The sequence below is a fragment of the Notamacropus eugenii genome, chromosome 6 (assembly GCF_028372415.1).
Source record: "Notamacropus eugenii isolate mMacEug1 chromosome 6, mMacEug1.pri_v2, whole genome shotgun sequence".
Classification (NCBI taxonomy): Eukaryota; Metazoa; Chordata; class Mammalia; order Diprotodontia; family Macropodidae; genus Notamacropus; species Notamacropus eugenii.
In genome coordinates this window covers 93,649,669-93,670,318 of record NC_092877.1, presented here as the reverse complement: position 1 = coordinate 93,670,318, position 20,650 = coordinate 93,649,669, and the positions used below count along the sequence as shown (strand labels likewise).

At 37.5% G+C, this 20,650-nt stretch overlaps 1 protein-coding gene across 2 annotated transcripts in view; it reads left to right on the top strand.

The window, feature by feature from the left end:
• The window catches only part of SMIM14 (small integral membrane protein 14), a 99,537-nt gene that overhangs the window by 69,086 nt on the left and 9,801 nt on the right, over positions 1-20,650 (top strand). For both annotated transcript variants that reach the window (XM_072620538.1, XM_072620537.1), the window contains one exon: positions 8,948-8,996. In XM_072620538.1, the coding sequence (XP_072476639.1) occupies positions 8,948-8,996 (49 nt within the window). The remainder of the gene's footprint in view (positions 1-8,947; positions 8,997-20,650) is intronic.

Sequence of the window (20,650 nt, the reverse complement as noted above, 5' to 3'; positions counted from 1 at the left end):
AACTTTAGCAAATCTAAAAATTGGGAAATTTGATCCCTGTTATAAAGCCACTTTACTTTCAAAGGCAGTTTCACCTTGTCGTAAGCTGCTGACAAACATCACTCTGAATTTTGTCTCTTTGTAGTCAGTGAAATCTCAGAGCCATATGAAGAATAGCAATAATACTTGTGGTATTATCCAGTTTTACAAATAACATAAACTGAAACTCAGAGAAGTTAAAATGAAGTTCTTGGTCACACCTTTAATGAATACTGGTGATGGAATTCATATTTGGGTCCCATCTCTGCTGACTCTAAGACCAAGATGTCTTTTACCTTTATAACTGCCACCTCTTAAGAATCAGGATTTTGGTAGAGAGCCGAAGATTCATTTACATTTCCAAACGTGTCTTTTAGATCTCAAAGTTTTCATCTGTAGCATTGTTTTGTGACTAAATATTCAGGATATCTACCATTCTGTTTCCCCCCCTTAACTGATGAATATATTTTTATTACCTTAAAAGTTTCCCAGTTACATGTAAAAAATTTTTAATATTTCATTTTTAAAAATTTTGAGTTTCACATTTTCTCTCTCCCTGCAGTCTAAGAAGGCAAGCAATGTGACATTGTTTATACATGTGAAGTCAGGTAAAACCTACTTCGATATTAGCTGTGTCACAAAAGAAAACCCACAAAAACCTATGAAAACAAAGTTTAAAAAGTATGCTTCAGTCTGAGTTCAGAGTTCATCAGTTCTCTCTGGAGTTGTGTATTTTTTATCGTGAGTCCTTTGGAATCATCTTGGATCATTCTTTGTCACAGTAGCAAAGCCGTTTGTGACTGATCAGCGGGAAATATTGCTGTTACAATGTATAGTGTTTATCCTGGTTCTGCTCACTTCACTTCACATGATCATGTTCATTTAAGTCTTTCCATTTCCAGGCTTTTCTGAAACCATCCAGCATAGTGATATTCCATCACAATCGTGTACCACAACTTGTTTAGCCATTTCCCAATCAGTGGGCCTTCCCTCAATTTCCAGTTCTTTGCCACCACAAAAAAGAACTGCTATAAATATTTTTGTACAAATGGATCCTTTTCCCTTTTCTTTGATCTCTTTGGGATACAGTTCTAGTAGTGGTATTGCTGGATAAAAGAGTATGCATGATTTTATAGCTCCTCGGGTGTAGTTCCAAATTGTTCTCCAGAATAGTTGGACCAGTTCACAACTCCACCAACAGTGCACTGATGTCTCAGTTTTTCCACATCCTCTCCAGCATTTGTCATTTTCTTTTTCTCTCATGTTAGCTAATCAGATAGGTGTGAGGATGTAGCTCAGAGTTATATTAATAACAATATAAAGCCTTAATAATGACTTAGAGCATTTTTTCATGTGAATATTGATGGCTTCGATTTCTTCTGCAAACTTCATATCCTTTGACCATTTTAATCAACTGGGTAGTTGATCTTATTTTTATAAATTTGGTTCTGTTCCCAGTATATTTGAGAAATGAGGCCTTTATCAGAGAAAGTTGCTGCAAAATTTTTTCTCCAGTTTCCTGTTTTCCTTCTAATTTTGGCTACACTGGTTTTGTTTGTACAAAAACTTTTAAACTCATAATCAAAATCCATTTTATTTCTCATGATTCTCTCCTTTCTCTTGTTTGGTCATAAATTCTTAACTTACCGTAGATCTGACAGGTATATTTTTCCCTGCTCTCATAATTTACTTATATCACCCTTTATGTCTAAATCAGGGGTGGGGAACCTGTGACCTCATGTGACCCTCTAGGTTCTCAAGTGTAGCCCTTTGAGACTAAGTCCAAACTTCACAGAACAAGTTCCCTTAATAAAAGGATTTGCTCTGTAAAACTTGGACTCAGTCAAAAGGCTGCACCCAAGGATCTAGAGGCCACAGGTTCCCCATCCCTGGTCTAAATCATTTGTCCATTTTGATCTTATCTGGGTATACAGTGGAACTGTTGGTCTGTGCCTAATAGTTGCCAGAGTGCTTTCCTGTTTTCTCATTCATTTTTTCATATGGTGAGTTCTTGTCCCAAAAGTTTAGATCTTTGGTTTTGTCAAACATTAGATTATTATGGTCCTTTATTACTGTATCTGATCTGTTCCACTGATCTTATGACTCCATTTCTTATCCAGTAACAGATTGTTCTGGTGATTACTGCTTTGTACTAGAGTGTGAAATCTGGCACCGCACGGCCCCTCTCCTTCACATTTTAACAAATGGATTTCCTTGATATTCTTCACCTTTTGTTCTTCCAGCTCCATAAAATCATTCTTTGGTAGTTTGGTTGGTGTGGCTCTCTGCTGTTCTTTCTTCAGACTCCCTCAGGAAAGCCTGTTCTGTGTAGCTGCTTATAGTGTGCCTTCATCTGATGGATCTCAGTTTACCTTCGGGGTAGAAGGTAGAGGTTGAGTTTTATGAAGAAGCTTCCTTACTTTGCTTCTACCTCACTAGGGAGATGAGGTATGATCTTTTGGTCTTTGCTTTGACGTCTGTCTGTTTCATTCACTTTGAATTGGAATTTTAAAATCCAACAGTAAAGGTGTTTGGTTTCCCCCTCTACTTTTTTTTTTTTTAAACAAATGTCATGTTTGTTTCTAAGGAACACGGATGATGTCTGCATAACTTGCTTTGTATAGCACCATTTGCAGGATTTTACTCCTTAGGAAGTTATGCTGTGATGATTATTCTAAAATTTTTTGCATCTACTTAAAAAAATTCTTGGTCCTATGTGAAAGCCAGCTGGAGCAGACATTTGAAGTCTGGGAGAGATGATATTGTTTTAATTTCTTCTGACTCATCACAGATATTTGAGGGTTACTTTTATCACTATGAAAGGACATTAAGGATCTTAAAGTAAGAGTTTTATGCATTTTTTATATTATACACTGGACTTTTTCTTTCCATTATTGAAACTCCATCCCCTACCCACCCTCCTCAGTAATTGAATCAGTTGTCCTAATTGGATATGTAGCAGAAATAGCTACAGCAGCACATATGGTGTGGTCCTCATCTAGAAAGAGGGGTGGGGGGAGTCTTTGGCCTTTGCCACTGACTTCCCATATGTAGGTGGCTCTAACCTGACTGATTTTGAAGTAACCTATATAGAAAGGTCTAGAGATAATCCCTCAGGTAGCCAAGAAGGCACAAAGTGGCAAATTGTAATTAGGAATAGTAAGGCATACCAAGTTCAGTGCCAGTATGACAAAGCATATTTTTTGACTCCAAGCAAGTTTCAGAACTCAGTCAGTGGCTGCAATCCTAACCCAAAATAATACTGTTCCATGGAGATTACCTGCTCCTTAAGTCAGAAAAAGATTTATCTTGTTAAAGGAACAATTTATTGCCTGTCCCAGAAAACTGGTTGGTTGCAAGTTTGGGCATGGGACTAATTCTTGCCTTTAAATGAGAGGGTTACAAACTTTTTTATACCCGGGATGGAAAAGCAGTGAAGATATTAAGCAAAAAGGACTTGGTTAATTGTCATTCTGAAATGTTTCCTTTGTAATGAAATTTTATCCTTCCTGTAATTACAAAGGATCTTCAGAGATTGATTTCTGAAATTGCCATAAATGATGTACTTTAGAGGCCATGCTGAAGGAAGAGCCCAAGCCCTTGACAGTTATAGAAACCTTGTGGAAGATTTTGTTCAGTGTTCGTGTGGGAGCTGTTGGAAGTCATATTCTTTATGTAAGAAATGCGCCATGCTTTGCTACCTCTTTCTTACCATTTCAGGAGTGATTGCAGATGAAATAGAGCAAAGATTTGAATTGTAAATAACTCAGGGATAGGTGTGCATTTTATTCTTCATGACAGTTCAAAATAGTTATTTTTCCAAAAGCTCCAGAGTCTCATTAGGGTATGAGTAAACATTAAAATGTGAATGATTTAATGTAAAAATAACTATTTTATAAAATAAAAATCTATAATCATTAAAAAATATAATCAGTTATCACATCATTCTATCTCTTTTAACACTTTTCCTATTCATTCACTTCCCTCCAGTTACCCTGCCAGCATTATAGTTTAAGCCCTCATCATCTCTCATTAGCTTCCTAATTGTTTTCCCTGCTTCTAGGCTATTAGCCTTGTAACTGTCAAATATTCTTATAGGTTTGGCCAGGTCACCCCTGCCCCCCAAATTTTCATCTCCCTATTAATAACCTCTAGGTCAAATCTCTCAGCCTAGAATTCAAGGCTTTTCACAGCCTGCCTCCAGCCTGCAATTCTTCTCTTTATTCAGTGGTACTTCATTTCACATATTCTGCATTCTGGTCAAACCAGTACTAACTAGTTGATTCTCTAGACTTAATATTCTCTTTCCTACTTCTCTGCATTTCCACAAGTCCTCCGCTCTGTATGGAATGTACTTTTGCCTCATTGATATTTGCCAGAAACTTACCTTTCTTCAAGGTTCATCACCTCCTTCTGGAAGCCTTCCCTGATCTTCCCAGTGGTAAATGTTTTTTCTTTATTTACTTACCTATTTACCTTTGATACTATTTTTCCCCTTTCTAACCCCAGTAGGGAGTATAAGTTCTTTGAGGGAAAGCACTGTTTGTTTTTGTATTTGTGAAGATATCCCTAAAGTCACTTATAGTACTGCCATGCCAAACAACAATCACCAATGTCAGGGGATAATTTGATATTGATCATAAATGAGGCAGAGGAGGAGTCTGTAATCACCAGTACGTATCAGAACACCTCATTGTCTTCCTTATTATATGTCTACCTTTCAGCATTCTCAACTGTAGTGTATCTTAAAACTGTATATGGAAGTGGTTCTTAATAAAATTGAACATTTATATATTTGATGAGCATAAGTAAATGGAACTTAGTGTTGTAATGAAATTCACAGGCTAATTGGATAGTCAGCCATATGCATAATCATTGTTGGGTGCTTGATAATTATAGATAAATAGTAAATAGTTTACATAAATGTCTATAGTTAGTATCACTTTTATTCATCCAAACCAAATTAATAACCTTTTTTTCCTTGTTCCTTCATTTCTACATTACCTTTTAATTTAAGTTTAACTTTGATTGGGCTGCTAGGTAACTCAGTTCCTATGCTCTAGGAGCATAGGACTCAGAATCTAGAACACTAGTTCAAATCCAGCCTCAGATGTTAACTGTGTGACCCTGAACATGTCACTTAACCTCTTTCTGCCTTAGTTACCTCATCTGCAAAATGGGGATAATAATAGCACATACCTCCTAAAGCTGTTGTGAGGATGAAATAAAATAGTAGTTGTAACGTACCTTGCAAATACACTATTTTTATATCTATGTGTACTATTTACTTGTTTATTTAGTATGCTTACTAACCAATCACCAGACATAGGTCCTGGATCTTATTGCCCAAGAACTAAGGTTTCCTTCTTCATCTGTGCCAGAGACCTGAGGTTCTCTCTGACCTTTCCTTACCAGCTTTGAATCTGAGGGGTGCTAGAGTAATAGGTCAAGGTGCTATTTGACTTTGGGTGTCACCGATACTAGCAGGCTCTAGATAGGGAAAGTCTTAAGTCAGACTTTCACTCAGGGGCGGCAGGTCCTCTGTCTAAACCCTTGCCATAGAGATATGATAATGCCAGACTGACCTAGCCTGCACATGGTAGCACTTGGTGAGGACAGAAGAGGACACTGTGAGAGAAGACTTGGAACAGTTACCGTCTAGGGGTCTTGTCTCTCAGTGAGAGGAAGCCAGACAGAGAGACAGGAATAGACCTGTTTGTTGTTGGGGGAAGGAAGAGAAGAAACTAAGGAAGAGGTCAGAGGAGTCTGGGTCGTGTACAGCCAGGAACCTGGGACTGTAACTAGAAGACATCAGTAATGAAGGAGTGCATGGATCTTTTTAAAAATTGACCTCTAAAGCATCTTTAGCTTTTCATGAAAGTTATGAGTTATTTTTGATTCAACAATTGTGCATAAAATATCTACTCCGACCCATGCCCTGTGCCGTGGACTCAGACAGAAACAAAACTGTTTCTGCTGCAAAGGAGCTTACGTTTGTAGCCCTCGTTGAGCAGTCTCTTTAGATTTAGAACTGGAAGAGACCTTTGGTATCTGCTCATCCACTCCCTTTCATTTCATGGAAGGGGAAACAAGCCCAAGTCCACACAAGACAGAGAGAAACAAAGCCAAGCTTGGGAGCCAGTGGAGCAAGACACACATCAAGCTGATGTCGATGTAGCAATTAACGAATGTTTTATAGATCGAATTTCACTGCTCCTCACAGATGTAATATTACAGGCATATCAGATATATGAGAAAACGGATACCTAGAATAAGCTACGTGTTTGGGAAACAGGTGATATAAAAACAAGATATGAATAGAAATTTATTTTTTAGAAGAAGTTTCATGATTTGCCTTTGCCAACTATTTAGTACTGGAGATGGGATTTGAACCCTGACTTACAACTTTTCATTACCTTGTACCTCTTCTCTCACAAGATTATAGTCATAAATCCAGAGATCTGTTCATCACCAAGTACCTTCTCAAAATCCTGTGTGCTGTGCCACTGAGACACAAATACAAAGAATGAAACAATCGCTGCATTCAAGAAGTTTACATTTCAATGGAGAGGAAACCAAGTACACATAAAGACATACAGCATAAACATAAAGTTAATAAAGGAAATAACACACAGAGTAGTTAAATACAAGGTCATTTGAGAGAGAAGACATTAGCAGTTGTGGGGATTAGGAAAGACCTTGCAGAAGGTGGATTTTTAACTTCATCTTTTTTTATTAAAATTTGTTCATTAATAAGCATTTCTGTTCTCTTTTTCACATTTCCTTCTTCCCTCCCTGCAGGGGGGAAAAAGAAAGAAAAAATTCTTACATTGACCATTTCCCCAAATGTGCATAAGCAGTCCTTGTACTTTATTCTGAATCATCAGTATCCCCTTATGCACACATACCACAGTTTGCTCAGCTCTTCCCTAGTTGATGGGCATCTCCTTCATCTCTGCTTCTTTACTCCTAAAAAAAAAAAAAAAAAAAGAGCTGAAGTAAATGTTTTTATCTGTGTCTTCTCCTCTTTCTCTGCTCTTTGGAGTACAGGCCTAATAGCGAGATTATTAATGGCGGTTACATTTTTACAACTGTTGGAGAGGGCATGATTCCAAATTGCTTTGCAAAGAGTTGGACCAGTTTGCCGCTCCTTTAGCGTGATATGAGTATGCCTGTTTCTCACGGCCCTTGCAACAATTGTTATTTTCCTTTTGTAATCTTTGACACTTCAGTGAGTATGATATGGAACCTCAGAGTTGCTTTCGTTACTGTTTCTCTAATTAGTTATTTGGAGTATTTTTTTTTTTTAGTGTTTATTTATAGTTTAGATTTCTCTTTTGAAATTTGCCTATTCCTATCCTTTAACCATTTATCTACGGAGGAATTATTTTTCTTACATATTTGATTAAATCTTCATAAAGATTTGCCATCTTTTTCCCAATCCATCTGCACATTCACCAGGTCTTCAGAGTTAGGATGGTTACATGTCCCTCTCAAGGTTCCAAGGATATCCATAAGGGGTTGGAGATTGTTTTTTCTAATACCAGTTCCCATTCTAGTGTATTCTCCTTAATGTTAACCTTCAGAGATTAGAATCCTAGCTTCGTAGCCAGTTAACATCCATCAGCTTTTTCAGAGTCATATTTGTTGCAAAGGTAGAGCAAGAAGCAGCAGTTGCAAAGCATTTCCCTCTGAACCTAGAAAGTTCCTAGGAAAGAATGGCTGTATACTTAAAACATTTGCTCCAAAGCACCAACCCCACCAAGTTCACTTGTCATAGCTGATAGATGAGTTCCTGCTTCTGTTCCCACTGCCCTGGATTATGTAGATTACTCATCAGGGCCTGGCTTTCTCCTGCAAATCCTAGCATGTCCTTGGGCTCTCATACTGTTGGCACTTGCTGTTCTGACCTTTCAAAGGGCACAAGGTTTTACCCATCTTCAGTATTTCTTCACCACAAAAGGGGAAGAATTGGCAAAACACAGACAGAAGCAACAACAGGGCCACATGCTCACAGACTATTTGGCAGTGGCCTGGGCAAGGTCATAAAGGCCGGAAGGGTCCTGTCTTCCCACTTGTCTTTGATACTGGAACATAGCCAGGGAGGCAAGAGGAAAAGAAAGTGACTTCCTTTGTTTAGTTAGGGCCTCTATCTTTTATCTTTCCACCACCTGGTGTAGCACACAACAGGCTGGCTGCCCGCTCCATGTTGCAGAGTAGGCCCATTTGCTCCCTATAAGTTGTCTGGCCTTTCCAGAAGTAGGCTCTTCAGCTTCTTCCACGTGGGCCAGTACCAAGCAGAACACATCACGTACCCTGGGGATGAGCTCCGTTGGCTGGGCCTGTGATCATTAAAGATTTTTTTTTTTTTGGTCAAAAGACTTTGGGGATTTGAAAGGAAGGGAGGAAAAGAGGGTAGAAAATGTCAAGGAGTTTTGAGATGAGAAAGGGAGAATATTGTATACATAATGTGTATGTAATACAATTTATACTATATCTATAGAACTGTTTTGGATTCATTGTGTTTTGCTCACAATAGCCCTGTGAGGGCATTACAAGTAGAGTATTTTCTTTTTATTGGTGACTAAGCAGGCTGAGAGGAGGGATGCCATAACTTACCCACACCCATAACAAAGCACTCAGCTCCCAGAATATATTGTTTGTCATCATAAAAGAATAAATTTGGGCCAGGTCCTGTAGGCATAGAATAACCATAAGCATATTCCTTAATGGGGTCCCAGTGGTTTAGACTTAATACAAGTAAAGGTGACTGAACAAAAGCCTTAATGAAATTTTATGTAGGCCAAACAGGGTAGCCCACATGACTGGGTAGCAAAAAAAATTTTGTCCTTTGTAGAATGTTCACAGACATTTTAAAACCGTTTTTAAATTCTGTGACTAACTTGCCTTTCCTCTTCCTTCATTTCAGTTGAGACAGTCCCAATCCTACTGCACAGACACAGAATGCCTTCAGGAATGTGAGTAATTGTGTTTCTGGGTGTGGTGGTATGAGTAGGGAGGGGAGAGGGCGCACATAAGGGGTAAGAGATTAGACAATGGTGGAAAAAATTTCTGCTTCATACTCCTTGTGTTAAGGCTGCTCTGGGGAAGTAGAATTTCAATTTGTCAAGCTCATTTAATGAGTAGGGTAGAACCCAGCAAGAGCCACACTGATTCCTGGATGTAGACTTAGCATCAAATGGTCTCTCTTCAAATGTAGCATGAAAAAGCCAGGTCTAATACTGGCCTTGTGGAGTATTGTTTTTCCCCAACATGAACTTTATAAAAAAGTTCTTCTGTATTTAATCTGGAATCATAAACATGGCATTTGTCTGAATATATTTAATCACCTTTTGTCTATATATGTGAAATTAGAGCAAGTATCCACTGCCCTTCAGAATGGGTTTGAATGTGTCAGACTGCCTAGGTAACTGTAGTAAGATGGAGAGAGCCCAGAATTTGAAGTCAGAAGACTGACTGACTGGCTTAGGGCAGGTCATTTAGCTCCACTGAACCTCAGTTTCCTGCTCTGTATGATGTCGAGTATATTTACTATACTTTCTGTCTCTCAAGATTGTTAGAATCAAATGAGATCACATAACAATTTCAAGTTTCCAGAGTGTTATAAAAGCACCACCTACTTTTATGGGAAAAGCATCTTACGTGCACTGCTGCAAGATTGCAAAGAGGCAGGAATATATTCAAAGATAATGCCATTATTATTTCGTAGTAAGATAATTGTGAAAGATGACAAAATGTTTGTGTTCAAAGGTACAACGCAAAAATTATACAAAACCACATTCAGTCACTTGTTTTCCCAGGACCTTTGTTTGTGTCAAGCTTGTAATTCAGAACATCAAAAGTCCATAGGTCATATCAAGATAACTTGTTTTTTCAGTGACCTGTGTTTCTTTTCCTTTTCCTTCATGGAATCACAAGTGAGGTGTGCTTTTGTCTACTGCAGGGGGAATAGGAAGAACGTGACTTTTCATTTTGCAGGTGTGAGTTCTTGTCCCGATCCCAGGACAGTCTCCCTGAGACTCTTTATCCTCAGTTTCTCTGTTGGGGCTCAGTTTTCTTCTTGTGAAAGCCATAGTAATGATTCTTGCGCTCCCTGTCTACCACACTAGGGGCTGTGTATCTTGCTATAAATAATGGTAAAGTAGTGGTGCTTGCATGGAACCCAGCCAGTTGTCTCCCTAGCCATAAGTACTAAAGTCCTCTGGTAAGATCTCTTAGGGGATTAACGAGAAGCAGGGAAGGGTTAAGGTTAGAGACAGAAGAAGCTACTGAGTTCTGTCTGTCTCTCATTGCTGCCCCAGAGCTCCTGATCCAGGTGAGAGGAGACCTCTCTCCTCATCCAGGAACATCTGTGCCCCCTGGTCTTTAGTGCTTCTGGCTCTGTCCTCTCTGATGGCATACCAGGTTTATAAGCTTCTGTGTACCTCCTTTTGGTGATCACAGAATCTGTGTTGAAGGGCCATCTGAGCCCCTCTAGTCTGACTGGTATCTGAACAAGAATGCCCACTCGACAGTCAGCTCTCTTTGGCAGGAAGGACCTCCAGGAACGGGAAACCCAACCTTCTGAGCCAACCTTGACCACTTCTTTTTTTCATGCAGCTTTAATTGTTAGGAAGTTCATTGTTGGTTTTGGTTTTTTTGTAGTAAACTATCAGAGACCTGTATGTTTACCATAGGTCGATTTCCTGGGTCCTCTTTTCAATGAGAAGGAAATAGGGTTTGTTAGAACAAGGTAGTAGGAGGGAAGAGCTTCGTAACTGAATCGTATTTGTGTGGGCCTACAAGTAAAAAATTTTGAAAAATGCAAGACCTGAGTATATATTCACTTGATAGTCCTCCAGATACTCAAGCTTGTATTTTTCTTATATTTGGAGCCCACCCTAATAATAGGGATACGTGCAGAAAAGGGTTTTGAGGTAAATGGGGCTCTGATTTTTATTTTTTTTTCTTTAACTGTGATGTTTAAAAAGTTCAAAACAAATAATTTGTGGATAATTTAATCATTTTATTAATAAGGCTGTCAGGTTATTAATGAAGGATGGTCATTTGGCCTGCTGTCTTTGACCAAAGACAATCAGTCTGGTAGAGCAGACTTACAGTTTATGTTGCCTTCAAAACAGTAGGTGGTCCATCAAACAGCAGTCAAATCTAATTAGTTGATGTGATTGGAAGTGGGCTACATTAAAATGAAGGATCAAATATCTCTTAAATAGGGAAAGTATTTCTATACCAGACGAAGCTATCGGTTCAAAGAAAGTATACCCCACCCAAGCCTGAGCAGAACAGCAGCTTTGACCAGATTGGGGCCTTGAACAAAATCTAGGTGAATTTAGTACAATCTCATGATCAGTAATGTCCTTCTGAACTTTAAAACGACTTTAGAAGAAGGGGAAGAGCTCCTAATCTCTCCCCAAATTACTGGTTCTTAATAATAATTTCTCACAAAAATTACTTCCTTTTAGAAACATTCTCAGATGTTGATTAAGCTAAAAATGAAGTCTTGTTTCCTAATTCCTAAAACTAGATTGTTTTTCAAATTGTCCATTCAAATACTCATGTACAAGAGCAGACCAGTAGTACCAAGGACACAGTAAAGGTGGAGAAGCAGAAGTGAGAATAGTGATATCGCACTTCAGTGAGGAAAACCATTTGCTCGGGTCTGAGCATTCATTATCTGTGATAGGAACAGATAAAAAAGCATTTCCAGGCAAATCAGGGTAAAGCCAGGATCTGGTTCATTATTGCCACTGTTATTCACTTATCATGCTAGGAATGCTAGCTGTAACAATGAGAAAATAAAAAAACTGAAGGAATAAGAATAGGCGAGAAAAAATACCACTTTTTGCGGATGATATGATGGTATACTTAGAGAATCAGCTAAAAAACTAGTTGTAATAATTAATAACTTTAGCATGGTTGCAGGATATAAAATAAACCTATATAAATCATGAGCTTTTCTAAATATTCCTATAAAACCCAGTAGGAAGAGAAAGAAATTCCATTTAAAATAACTGCAGTTAATATAAAATACTTGGAGATTTACCTGCCACGACACACACAAGAATTATATGTATACATTTACAAAATATTTTCCACAAAAACACATCTAAACAATTGGAGAAATAATAATTGCGCATGGGTAGGCTGAACAAATAAAAAAAAAAATGACAATTCCACCTAAATTAATTGACTCATTTAGTGCTATGCCAGTCAAACTACCAAAGAATTATTTTATAGAGCTAGAAAAAAATAAAATTTATCTGAAGAAACAAAAGGTCAAGACTATCAAGGGAGTTAATAAAAAAAATTAAGAAAGGTGTACTGGCAGTACCACATCTCAGACTGTACTATAAAGCAATAATCATCATCACAACCTGGTATTGGATAAAAAATAGAGTGGTTGATCAGTGAAATAGATTAGATACAGTATACAGAAGGAAATGACTACAATAACCTGGTGTTTGATGAACCCAAAGATCCCAGCTATTAGAGCAAAAACTACTGGGAAAATTAGAAAGCAGTCAGACAGAAACTAGGCATAAATCAGTATCTTACACCATATATCAAATGACCACATGATTTAGACATAACGAGTGATGTAAGCAAATTAAGGAAATACGCAAAAAAAGTTATCTGACAGATCTATGGATAAGGGAAGAGTTCATGACCAAACAAGAGGCAGAGGATGAGGGGAGGTAAAGTGGATGATTTTTGATTATATTAAATAAAAAGGTTTTTGTACAAAATTAGAAAGCAAAAAGGAAGGTGGGAAACAATTTTACAGCAAGTTTCTTTGATAAAAAAGGCCTCATTTAAAAAAAAAATACGTAGGGGATTGAGCCAAATTTATAAAAATAAGAACTATTCTCTAAGGAATAGTCAAATTTGAACATGCAGTTTTTGGAAGAAGAAATAAAAAATGTTCTAAATCATTATTGATTAAAGAAATACAAATATAAAAATTCTGAGGTGCTACCTCACATGTATCAGATTGGCTAACATGACAGAAAAGGAAAATGACAGATGCTAGAGATAATGAGGAAGAATTGGGACATACTAAAGCACTGTTGGAGTTGTGAATTAGTCCATTCTGGAAAACAATTTGAAACTATGCCCAAAGAGCTATAAAATTGTGCATACCCTTTGACCCAGCAATGCCACTACTAGGACTGTACCCAAAGAGATCAGAAAAAAAAGGAAGAGGACATATATGGACCAAAATGTTGATAGCAAATCTATTTGCGGTGACCAAGAGTTGGAAATTGAGGGAATGCCCATCAATTGGAGAATGGCCGAACAAGTTGTGGTACATGATTGTGGTAGAATACTATTGTGTTACTGAAATGACAAGCAGGATGTTTTCAGAAAAATTTGGAGAGACTTATATGAACTGTTACAGAATAAAAGTTAGCAGAACCAGGAGAGCATTGTGCACAGTAATAGCAGTATTGTATTATGATCAACTGTGAATGACTTAGTTATTCTCAGCAATATATGATCCAAGACATTTCCAAAGGACTTATGAAAAATGCTGTTCAACTCCAGAGAAAGAAGTGATGGAGTATATGGGTAGATTGAAACATACTTTTTAATTTTCTTTTGTTGTTTTTTGGAGAGTAGGGAGTGGGATTGGTCTGTGTTGTATTTTATAATATGGCTAATGTGGAAAATTTTTTCATGACTACATCTATATATATAATCTATATCAAATTGCTTGTCTTCTCAGGGAGAGGCAGGAAGGAGAGAATATGTAACTCAGAAATTTTAAAAAGAACATTAAAGGTTTTTGTTTACACATAATTGAGAAAAATAAAGTAAAAATTAAATGTGGCGTGGAGGAAGAAAGAAATGATGAAGGTCATGGTTTCAAAAAACCTGGGAAGACTTATATGAGCTGACATAGGAGAACATTGTAAAAAATAACATTATTTTTCTAATGATGTTCAACTGATAAAGACTTAGCCACTCTGATCAGTTCAACAATCCATGACAGTTTCAGGGGACTCATGATGAAAAAGTTTATGCCCTTCTAGAGAGAGAACTGATGGACTCTGGGTTCAGATTGAAGCATCTTTTGGGGGGGAGCAACGTGGCTAATGTGCAAATATTTTGCATGACTTCATATGTATAATGGTATAGTATTTCTTGCCTTCTCAATATATGGGGGAGGGGCTGTAGGGAGGGAAAGAATTTGGAACTGAATATAAAAATAAAACATGGAAAAAAAGTGCTGGTCTGAGAAATAATTCATCATCAGTCTTGCTCTGTGGGAGCTATGAGCATCATCTCATAGATGTCTTTGGTTGTTTTAGATGTTAATGCTCAAACCAGTTATACCAGTTGAAAAATAATCTTGTGTGCCTGTTTTGGGAAATAAGAATCTTTTTTTAAAAAATACATTTGTGTGAATCAACAACACCTGGGAACCAAATAAATCCCCATTCTTGTAAATGAAGTCTCTTAATCTAAATTACATAATGTTGTTGATGTTGTTCTGTCATTTCAGTCATGTACAGTTCTTTGTGACCCCCCTTGGCAAAGATAGTGGAGTGGTTTGCCATTTCCTTCTCCAGCTCATTTTACAGATAAGGAACTAAGGCAGAGTTAAGAGACTTACCCAGGGTCACACAGCTAGTGTCAGATTTGAACTTACTAGGACTCCTGACTTCAGGCCCAGCACTCTTCATCGACTGCACCACTGACCTGCCCAGATTACATAATGACTGATCCTTGTAGTTGGAATCTCACTAACTGTAGCTTCATTGGCAGTCTTGTTTTAGAACTCATTTTGGTGTTTGACTCCCATCTTCTTTGGTTATTAGCTTCTCCTGGTCCATAGGCTTAAGATGGAGAATTTAGAGCCCAGCAGTGGATAAAATGAAATTTGGCTGAATTATGGTCTCCACTCTAGCCTCTCTTTTATTGCTTCCCTTTAGCCTCTTCTTTTACAATTTCAAGTGTTAATTTTTAGTATATTTTGATATTTTTTTCATTTTATTTGTTTTCAGTGTTCTACAATCACTTCCATATAACTTCGATTTTTTCCCCCTCCCTCTCTCCTTCCCTGAGATGGCATACAGTTTTATATAGATTCTACACATATATTCCTATTAAATACATTTTCACCTTAGTCATGTTGCATAGAAGAATTAAAATGAATGGCAGAAATCATAAAACAAACCAAAATGTAATACCAAAGAAAATGATCTGCTACATTCTGCGATTGAATTCCATAGTTCTTTCTCTGGATGTGGAAGGAATTTTGCCTTAAGAGACCCTTGGGAATTTTTTATGTTCTTGCATTGCAATGAAGTTCTAAGTCTACCAGAAAAAATCCTCACACACTGTGGTTGTTGCTGTGTTCAAAGTTCTCCTGGTTCTGTTCTTTTCACTCAGCATCAGTTCATATAAGTCTTTCCAGGACTCTCTGAAGTCTTCCTGTTCATCATTTCTTGTAGGACAATAGTGTTCCATTACATTCATATGTCATAATTTATTCAGCGATTCCCCAATTGATGGTCATCCCCTTGATTTACAGTTTTTGGCTATCACAAAGAGAGCTGCTGTAAATATTTTTGTACATGTGATCTCTTTGGGATAGAGTCCCAGAAGTGATATTGCTGGGTCAAAGGGTATGCGCATTTTTGTAACCCTGTGGGCATAGTTCTAAATTGCTCTTCAGAAGAATGGTTGGATCAGCTCAGGAGATGTAACTTCTTTTACAATTTCAAGTGTTATTTTTGAGTATATTTTGATATTTTTACATTTGTGTTTGTTTTAAGTGAAGCCTGGACAACCACTTATTAGGGATGTGCTATAGATAGGACTCATGATAGGAGGAGAAGTTGAACTTGAGAACTCTTAAGTCCCAGGTTCTTATGGTTACATTAATATTTAGATAAATGGATATCAGAAACATTTAGGGTTGTATGTTTAATGTGATAGCTTTGGTTTTCTAGTCAGTTCTGTACCATCACAAGTTACAGTGTGAAAAAGCCATGCTTAGAAAAGCTCATGTGCTTGCTTATACGTCATAAGACTGTTGTTGGGGTTGTTTATTTGTAAGACTTGAAATGCTATATAATGGGATCTCTATAGCTACTTGAATTTCACTGTTTTGCATAAAATCTATCTCCTCTTTTGGTGGTGGTTGACCATTTTCATTTTGCCTAAATCTGATGACCTTTTCTCCTTCTTTCTTTTTTTTTTTATTTTTTTAATTTTTTTATTTTTATTTAACTTTTAACATTTATTTTCACAAAGTTTGGGGTTACAAATTTTCTCCCCTTTTATCCCCTCCCCCCCCCAAACCCAAGCATTCTAATTGCCCCTGTGACCAATCTGCTCTCTCTTCTATCCTCCCTCTCTGCCCTTGTCTCCGTCTTCTCTTTTGTCCTGTAGGGCCAGATAGCTTTCTTTACCCCTTAACCTGTATTTCTTATTTCCTAGTGGTAAGAACATTGCAATTGATCCTAACACTTTGAGTTCCAACTTCTTTAGCTCCCTCCCTCTCCACCCCTTCCCTTTGGAGGACAAGCAATTCAATTTAGGCCAAATCTGTGTAGTTTTGCAAATGATTTCCATACTAGTTGTGTTGTATAGGACTAACTATATTTCCCTCCATCCTATCCTGTCCCCCATTACTTCTATTCTCTTATGATCCTTTCCCTCCCCATGAGTGTCGACCTCGGATTGCATTCTCCTCCCCATGCCCTCCCCTCTATCCTTCCCCCCACCCTGCTTGTGCCCTTGTCCCCCACTCTCCTGTATTGTGAGATAGATTTTCCTATCAAAATGAGTGTGCATTTTATTCTTTCCTTTAGTGGAATGTGATGAGAGTAGACCTCATGATTTTCTCTCGCCTCCCCTCTTTATCCCTCCACTAATAAGTCTTTGCTTGCCTCTTTTATGAGAGATAATTTGCCCCATTCAATTTCTCCCTTTCTCCTCCCCATATATTTCTCTCTCACTGCTTGATTTCATTTTTTTTTTTAAGATATGATCCCCTCCTCTTCAATTCACTCTGTGCACTCTGTCTCTATGTATGTGTGCGTGTGTGCATGTGTGTGTGTGTACTCCCACCCAGTACCCAGATACTGAAATGTTTCAAGAATTACAAATATTGTCTTTCCATGTAGGAATGTAAACAGTTCAACTTTAGTAAGTCCCTTATGACTTCTCTTTGCTGTTCACCTTTTCATGGTTCTCTTCATTCTTGTGTTTGAAAGTCAAATTTTCTTTTTAGCTCTGGTCTTTTCATCAAGAAAACCTGAAAATCCTCCATTTCATTGAAAGACCATTTTTTCTCCTGAAGTATTATACTCAGTTTTGCTGGGTAGTTGATTCTTGGTTTTAGTCCTAATTCCTTTGACTTCTGGAATATCCTATTCCATTCCCTTCGATCCCTTAATGTAGAGGGTGCTAGATCTTGTGTTATCCTGATTGTATTTCCACAATACTTGAATTGTTTCTTTCTAGCTGCTTGCAATATTTTCTCTTTGACCTGGGAATTCTGGAATTTGGCCACAATGTTCCTAGGAGTTTCTCTTTTTGGATCTCTTTCAGGTGGTGTTCTGTGGATTCCTTGAATATTTATTTTGCCCTCTGGTTCTAGAATCTCAGGGCAGTTTTCCTTGATAATTTCATGGAAGATGATGTCTAGGCTCTTCTTTTGATCATGGTTTTCAGGTAGTCCCAGAATTTTTACATTGTCTCTCCTGAATCTATTTTCCAGGTCAGTTGTTTTTCCAATAAGATATTTCACATTATCTTCCATTTTTCCAATCTTCTCACTATGTTCTGTGATATCTGTCTTTCTCATAAAGTCCTTAGCATCCATCTGTGCCATTCTAGTTTTGAAAGAACTATTTTCTTCAGTGAGCTTTTGAATCTCCTTTTCCATTTGGCTAATTCTGCTTTTGAAAGCATTCTTCTCCTCATTGGCTTTTTGAACCTCTTTTGCCAATTGAGTTAGGCTAGTTTTCAAGGTGTTAATTTCTTCAACATTTTTTTGGTTCTCCTTTAGCAGGGAGCTGATCTGCTTTTCATGCTTCTCTTTCATCCCTCTCATTTCTCTTCCCAGTTTTTCCTCCACCTCTCTAACTTGATTTTCAAAATTCTTTTTGAGCTCTTCCATGGCCTGAGCCCATTGGGTGGGCTGGGATCTCCTTCTTTCTTAGATGATCTCCTGCATTTAATCCTTCTTGAAATTCTTCCCGTGTTACCTTGGATACTGTACTGCATTTGGTTCTTCTTTTGCTTAATCCCAAGGCTTAGTCCTTTGCCCTTCACCTTATTAATACCAATCTTCAGTCTTTATGTTGATGCTTCCCTGTTGTGTTTGTAGCCCCCCAGAAAGGTTCTAACCCCACATTTCTAGCTTTGTTTAGGACATAAAATTTGTAAAGAGGGAATTTCCTGTGGATATAGAGAAAGTTATTCCCAATAAACCGAGTATCCTTCCCAACGCCCTCATTTCTGATCTCTTAGCCTTCTGTTTTTTAGGCCCAGAACTTTTGTCATTTACAATTTTTCCCTCTTTTGTCACTTTTATCTCACTGCCCTGTTTGTTCTTACTCTTACCTTTTTCCTGTTCCTTGCATTACACCAACTCCCTAACTAGTCTGGACCAGTATTACCTCACTCTTAATATCAGTAGTACCACCCCTCTCTAGTAACTTTGCTAATTCATTCTACTCACCATCGTAAGATTCATCTTCCTAAAATACTTTAAAAATCTACACAATTAAAAAAAAGAACTTAGCCAAGATGAGGCCTGCCTTCATAAATTGATCTGACCCTTGTCTCTCATTATTCTTGACTTTGAATCCCTATTCAATTTAGATCAATCTCCTTAATTAGCTCCCTTATAGCACCTCACTTAGAATAATAGCACCTCATCTTCATTGAGTACATATATTTTCTCATGTGATGCTTCCAATGGCTCTGGGAGATGATGTCATCCATCTTTACACTTGAAGAAATTGAGGCTTGGAGATTAAGTAGCTTGCTCAGGGTCACAATTATAGTAAGGTCTAAGATGGGGTTTGAGTCTCTCTAAGCTCCAACACAATTCATTGTATAACTAACCTTTTTTAAAATCATTCATAATAAGAATTTTAATGCAACCTTTATATTTTAAAAAGGCTCCACAAAATTACATTTTTTCAGTTGTTAAATATTGGGAACTGTTGGGAAGCAACAAGTTAAGTTGAACATAGATTCTGCTCCAAAAATTCCCATTAAATTTATTATTTAAATTGTACCAAATTGGAGAAGAACACATTTCTAATGGAAAAGAAGTATGTCAGGTTAATATATATTCTCCAATATAAAACACCTTTCTAAAAACGTTTCCTTTTCCAACATGGTTCTTTTGATTAAGTTTGCACATTTAAACATATTTAAACATTTAATCACAGAAAAGGCGCTTATTATATAGTTGACTTTTAAATGGGTATTTATTGTCTCAGTGGATGACACATATTTTAGCTTTTGCTCCTTCATAACCCAGGGAATACCGGGACTTAAGAAGTTAGTTTTATAGACATAGTAGCTGTGACCCAGAAAACTGAAGTTACCCAAAATTGCACAGACATTACGTGGCAGAGCCACAGTTTGTGTTCATGCCTTCTGATTTTAGATGCAGGACTCGTTCTAGTCCACCAGATCACTTGGACCAAGTCTTTCCTTACTGTTTTAGCCTATTATGATCATCTTCCCCCTGAGTTCTTTAGAGTACTTGTAGCAGGGGTCCTTAATATTTTTATGTCTTGGACCCTTTCTCAGAATCATGTTTTTAAATTATTGAAGGAAATGCTTAATTTCAGTTAGAGATTAGTGAACATAAAAATGTAATATTTTCCTATCCAAATTAATGGACCACCTGAAATCTTTTCACAGGTTAAGAACCTCTGAATTTGAGTCTTTCCCACATCAGTCCAGCATTTATTGAGTTAGTTTCTCATTTAGTTCCTTGAGGACAGGAAGCATCCTATTTCTTGTGTATCCTACCTCAGTATACAGCACTGTTCTGGGCACATAAAAAACACATTAACTTCATTTCATTAGATTTGAAGAAATTCCATGGAATCAGCAGCATTTTAGTTAGAGTGAACAGGTGGGCAATTAAAATGATGTTGTCTGTGTGTTATCCATCTCATTTGAGCTTTTATCATTGAATCCTGTTTTTAATGACTAAAAATGGTAGGTTTTTTGATTAAGTCTTAAGTCAAAATACTCCATTAGACGCAGTTTGGTGGCACAGCAGATGGAACTCCTAGGCTTGGAGTCAGAAAGTCCTGAGTTCACATGTAGCTCGGTGACCCTGGATATGTCATTTAACCTCTGTCTGCCTCAGTTTCCTCAACTGTAAAATGAGGACAATAATAATACCTACCTTCCCAGGATTGTGGTAAGGATCAGATGAGATAGCATTTATAAAGCACTTAGCACAGGGCCCGGTAAGTAGTGAGGGATTGAAAAGTGCTAACTTTTCTTCCTTCATTCCATTTTAATGCAGTGGTGAGAGGGAAGTGGTTGGTCACCATTCAACCCAGATTTTAGTATACTAAAAACATAGTATGCCCTTTTTTTCATAACACAGTATAAT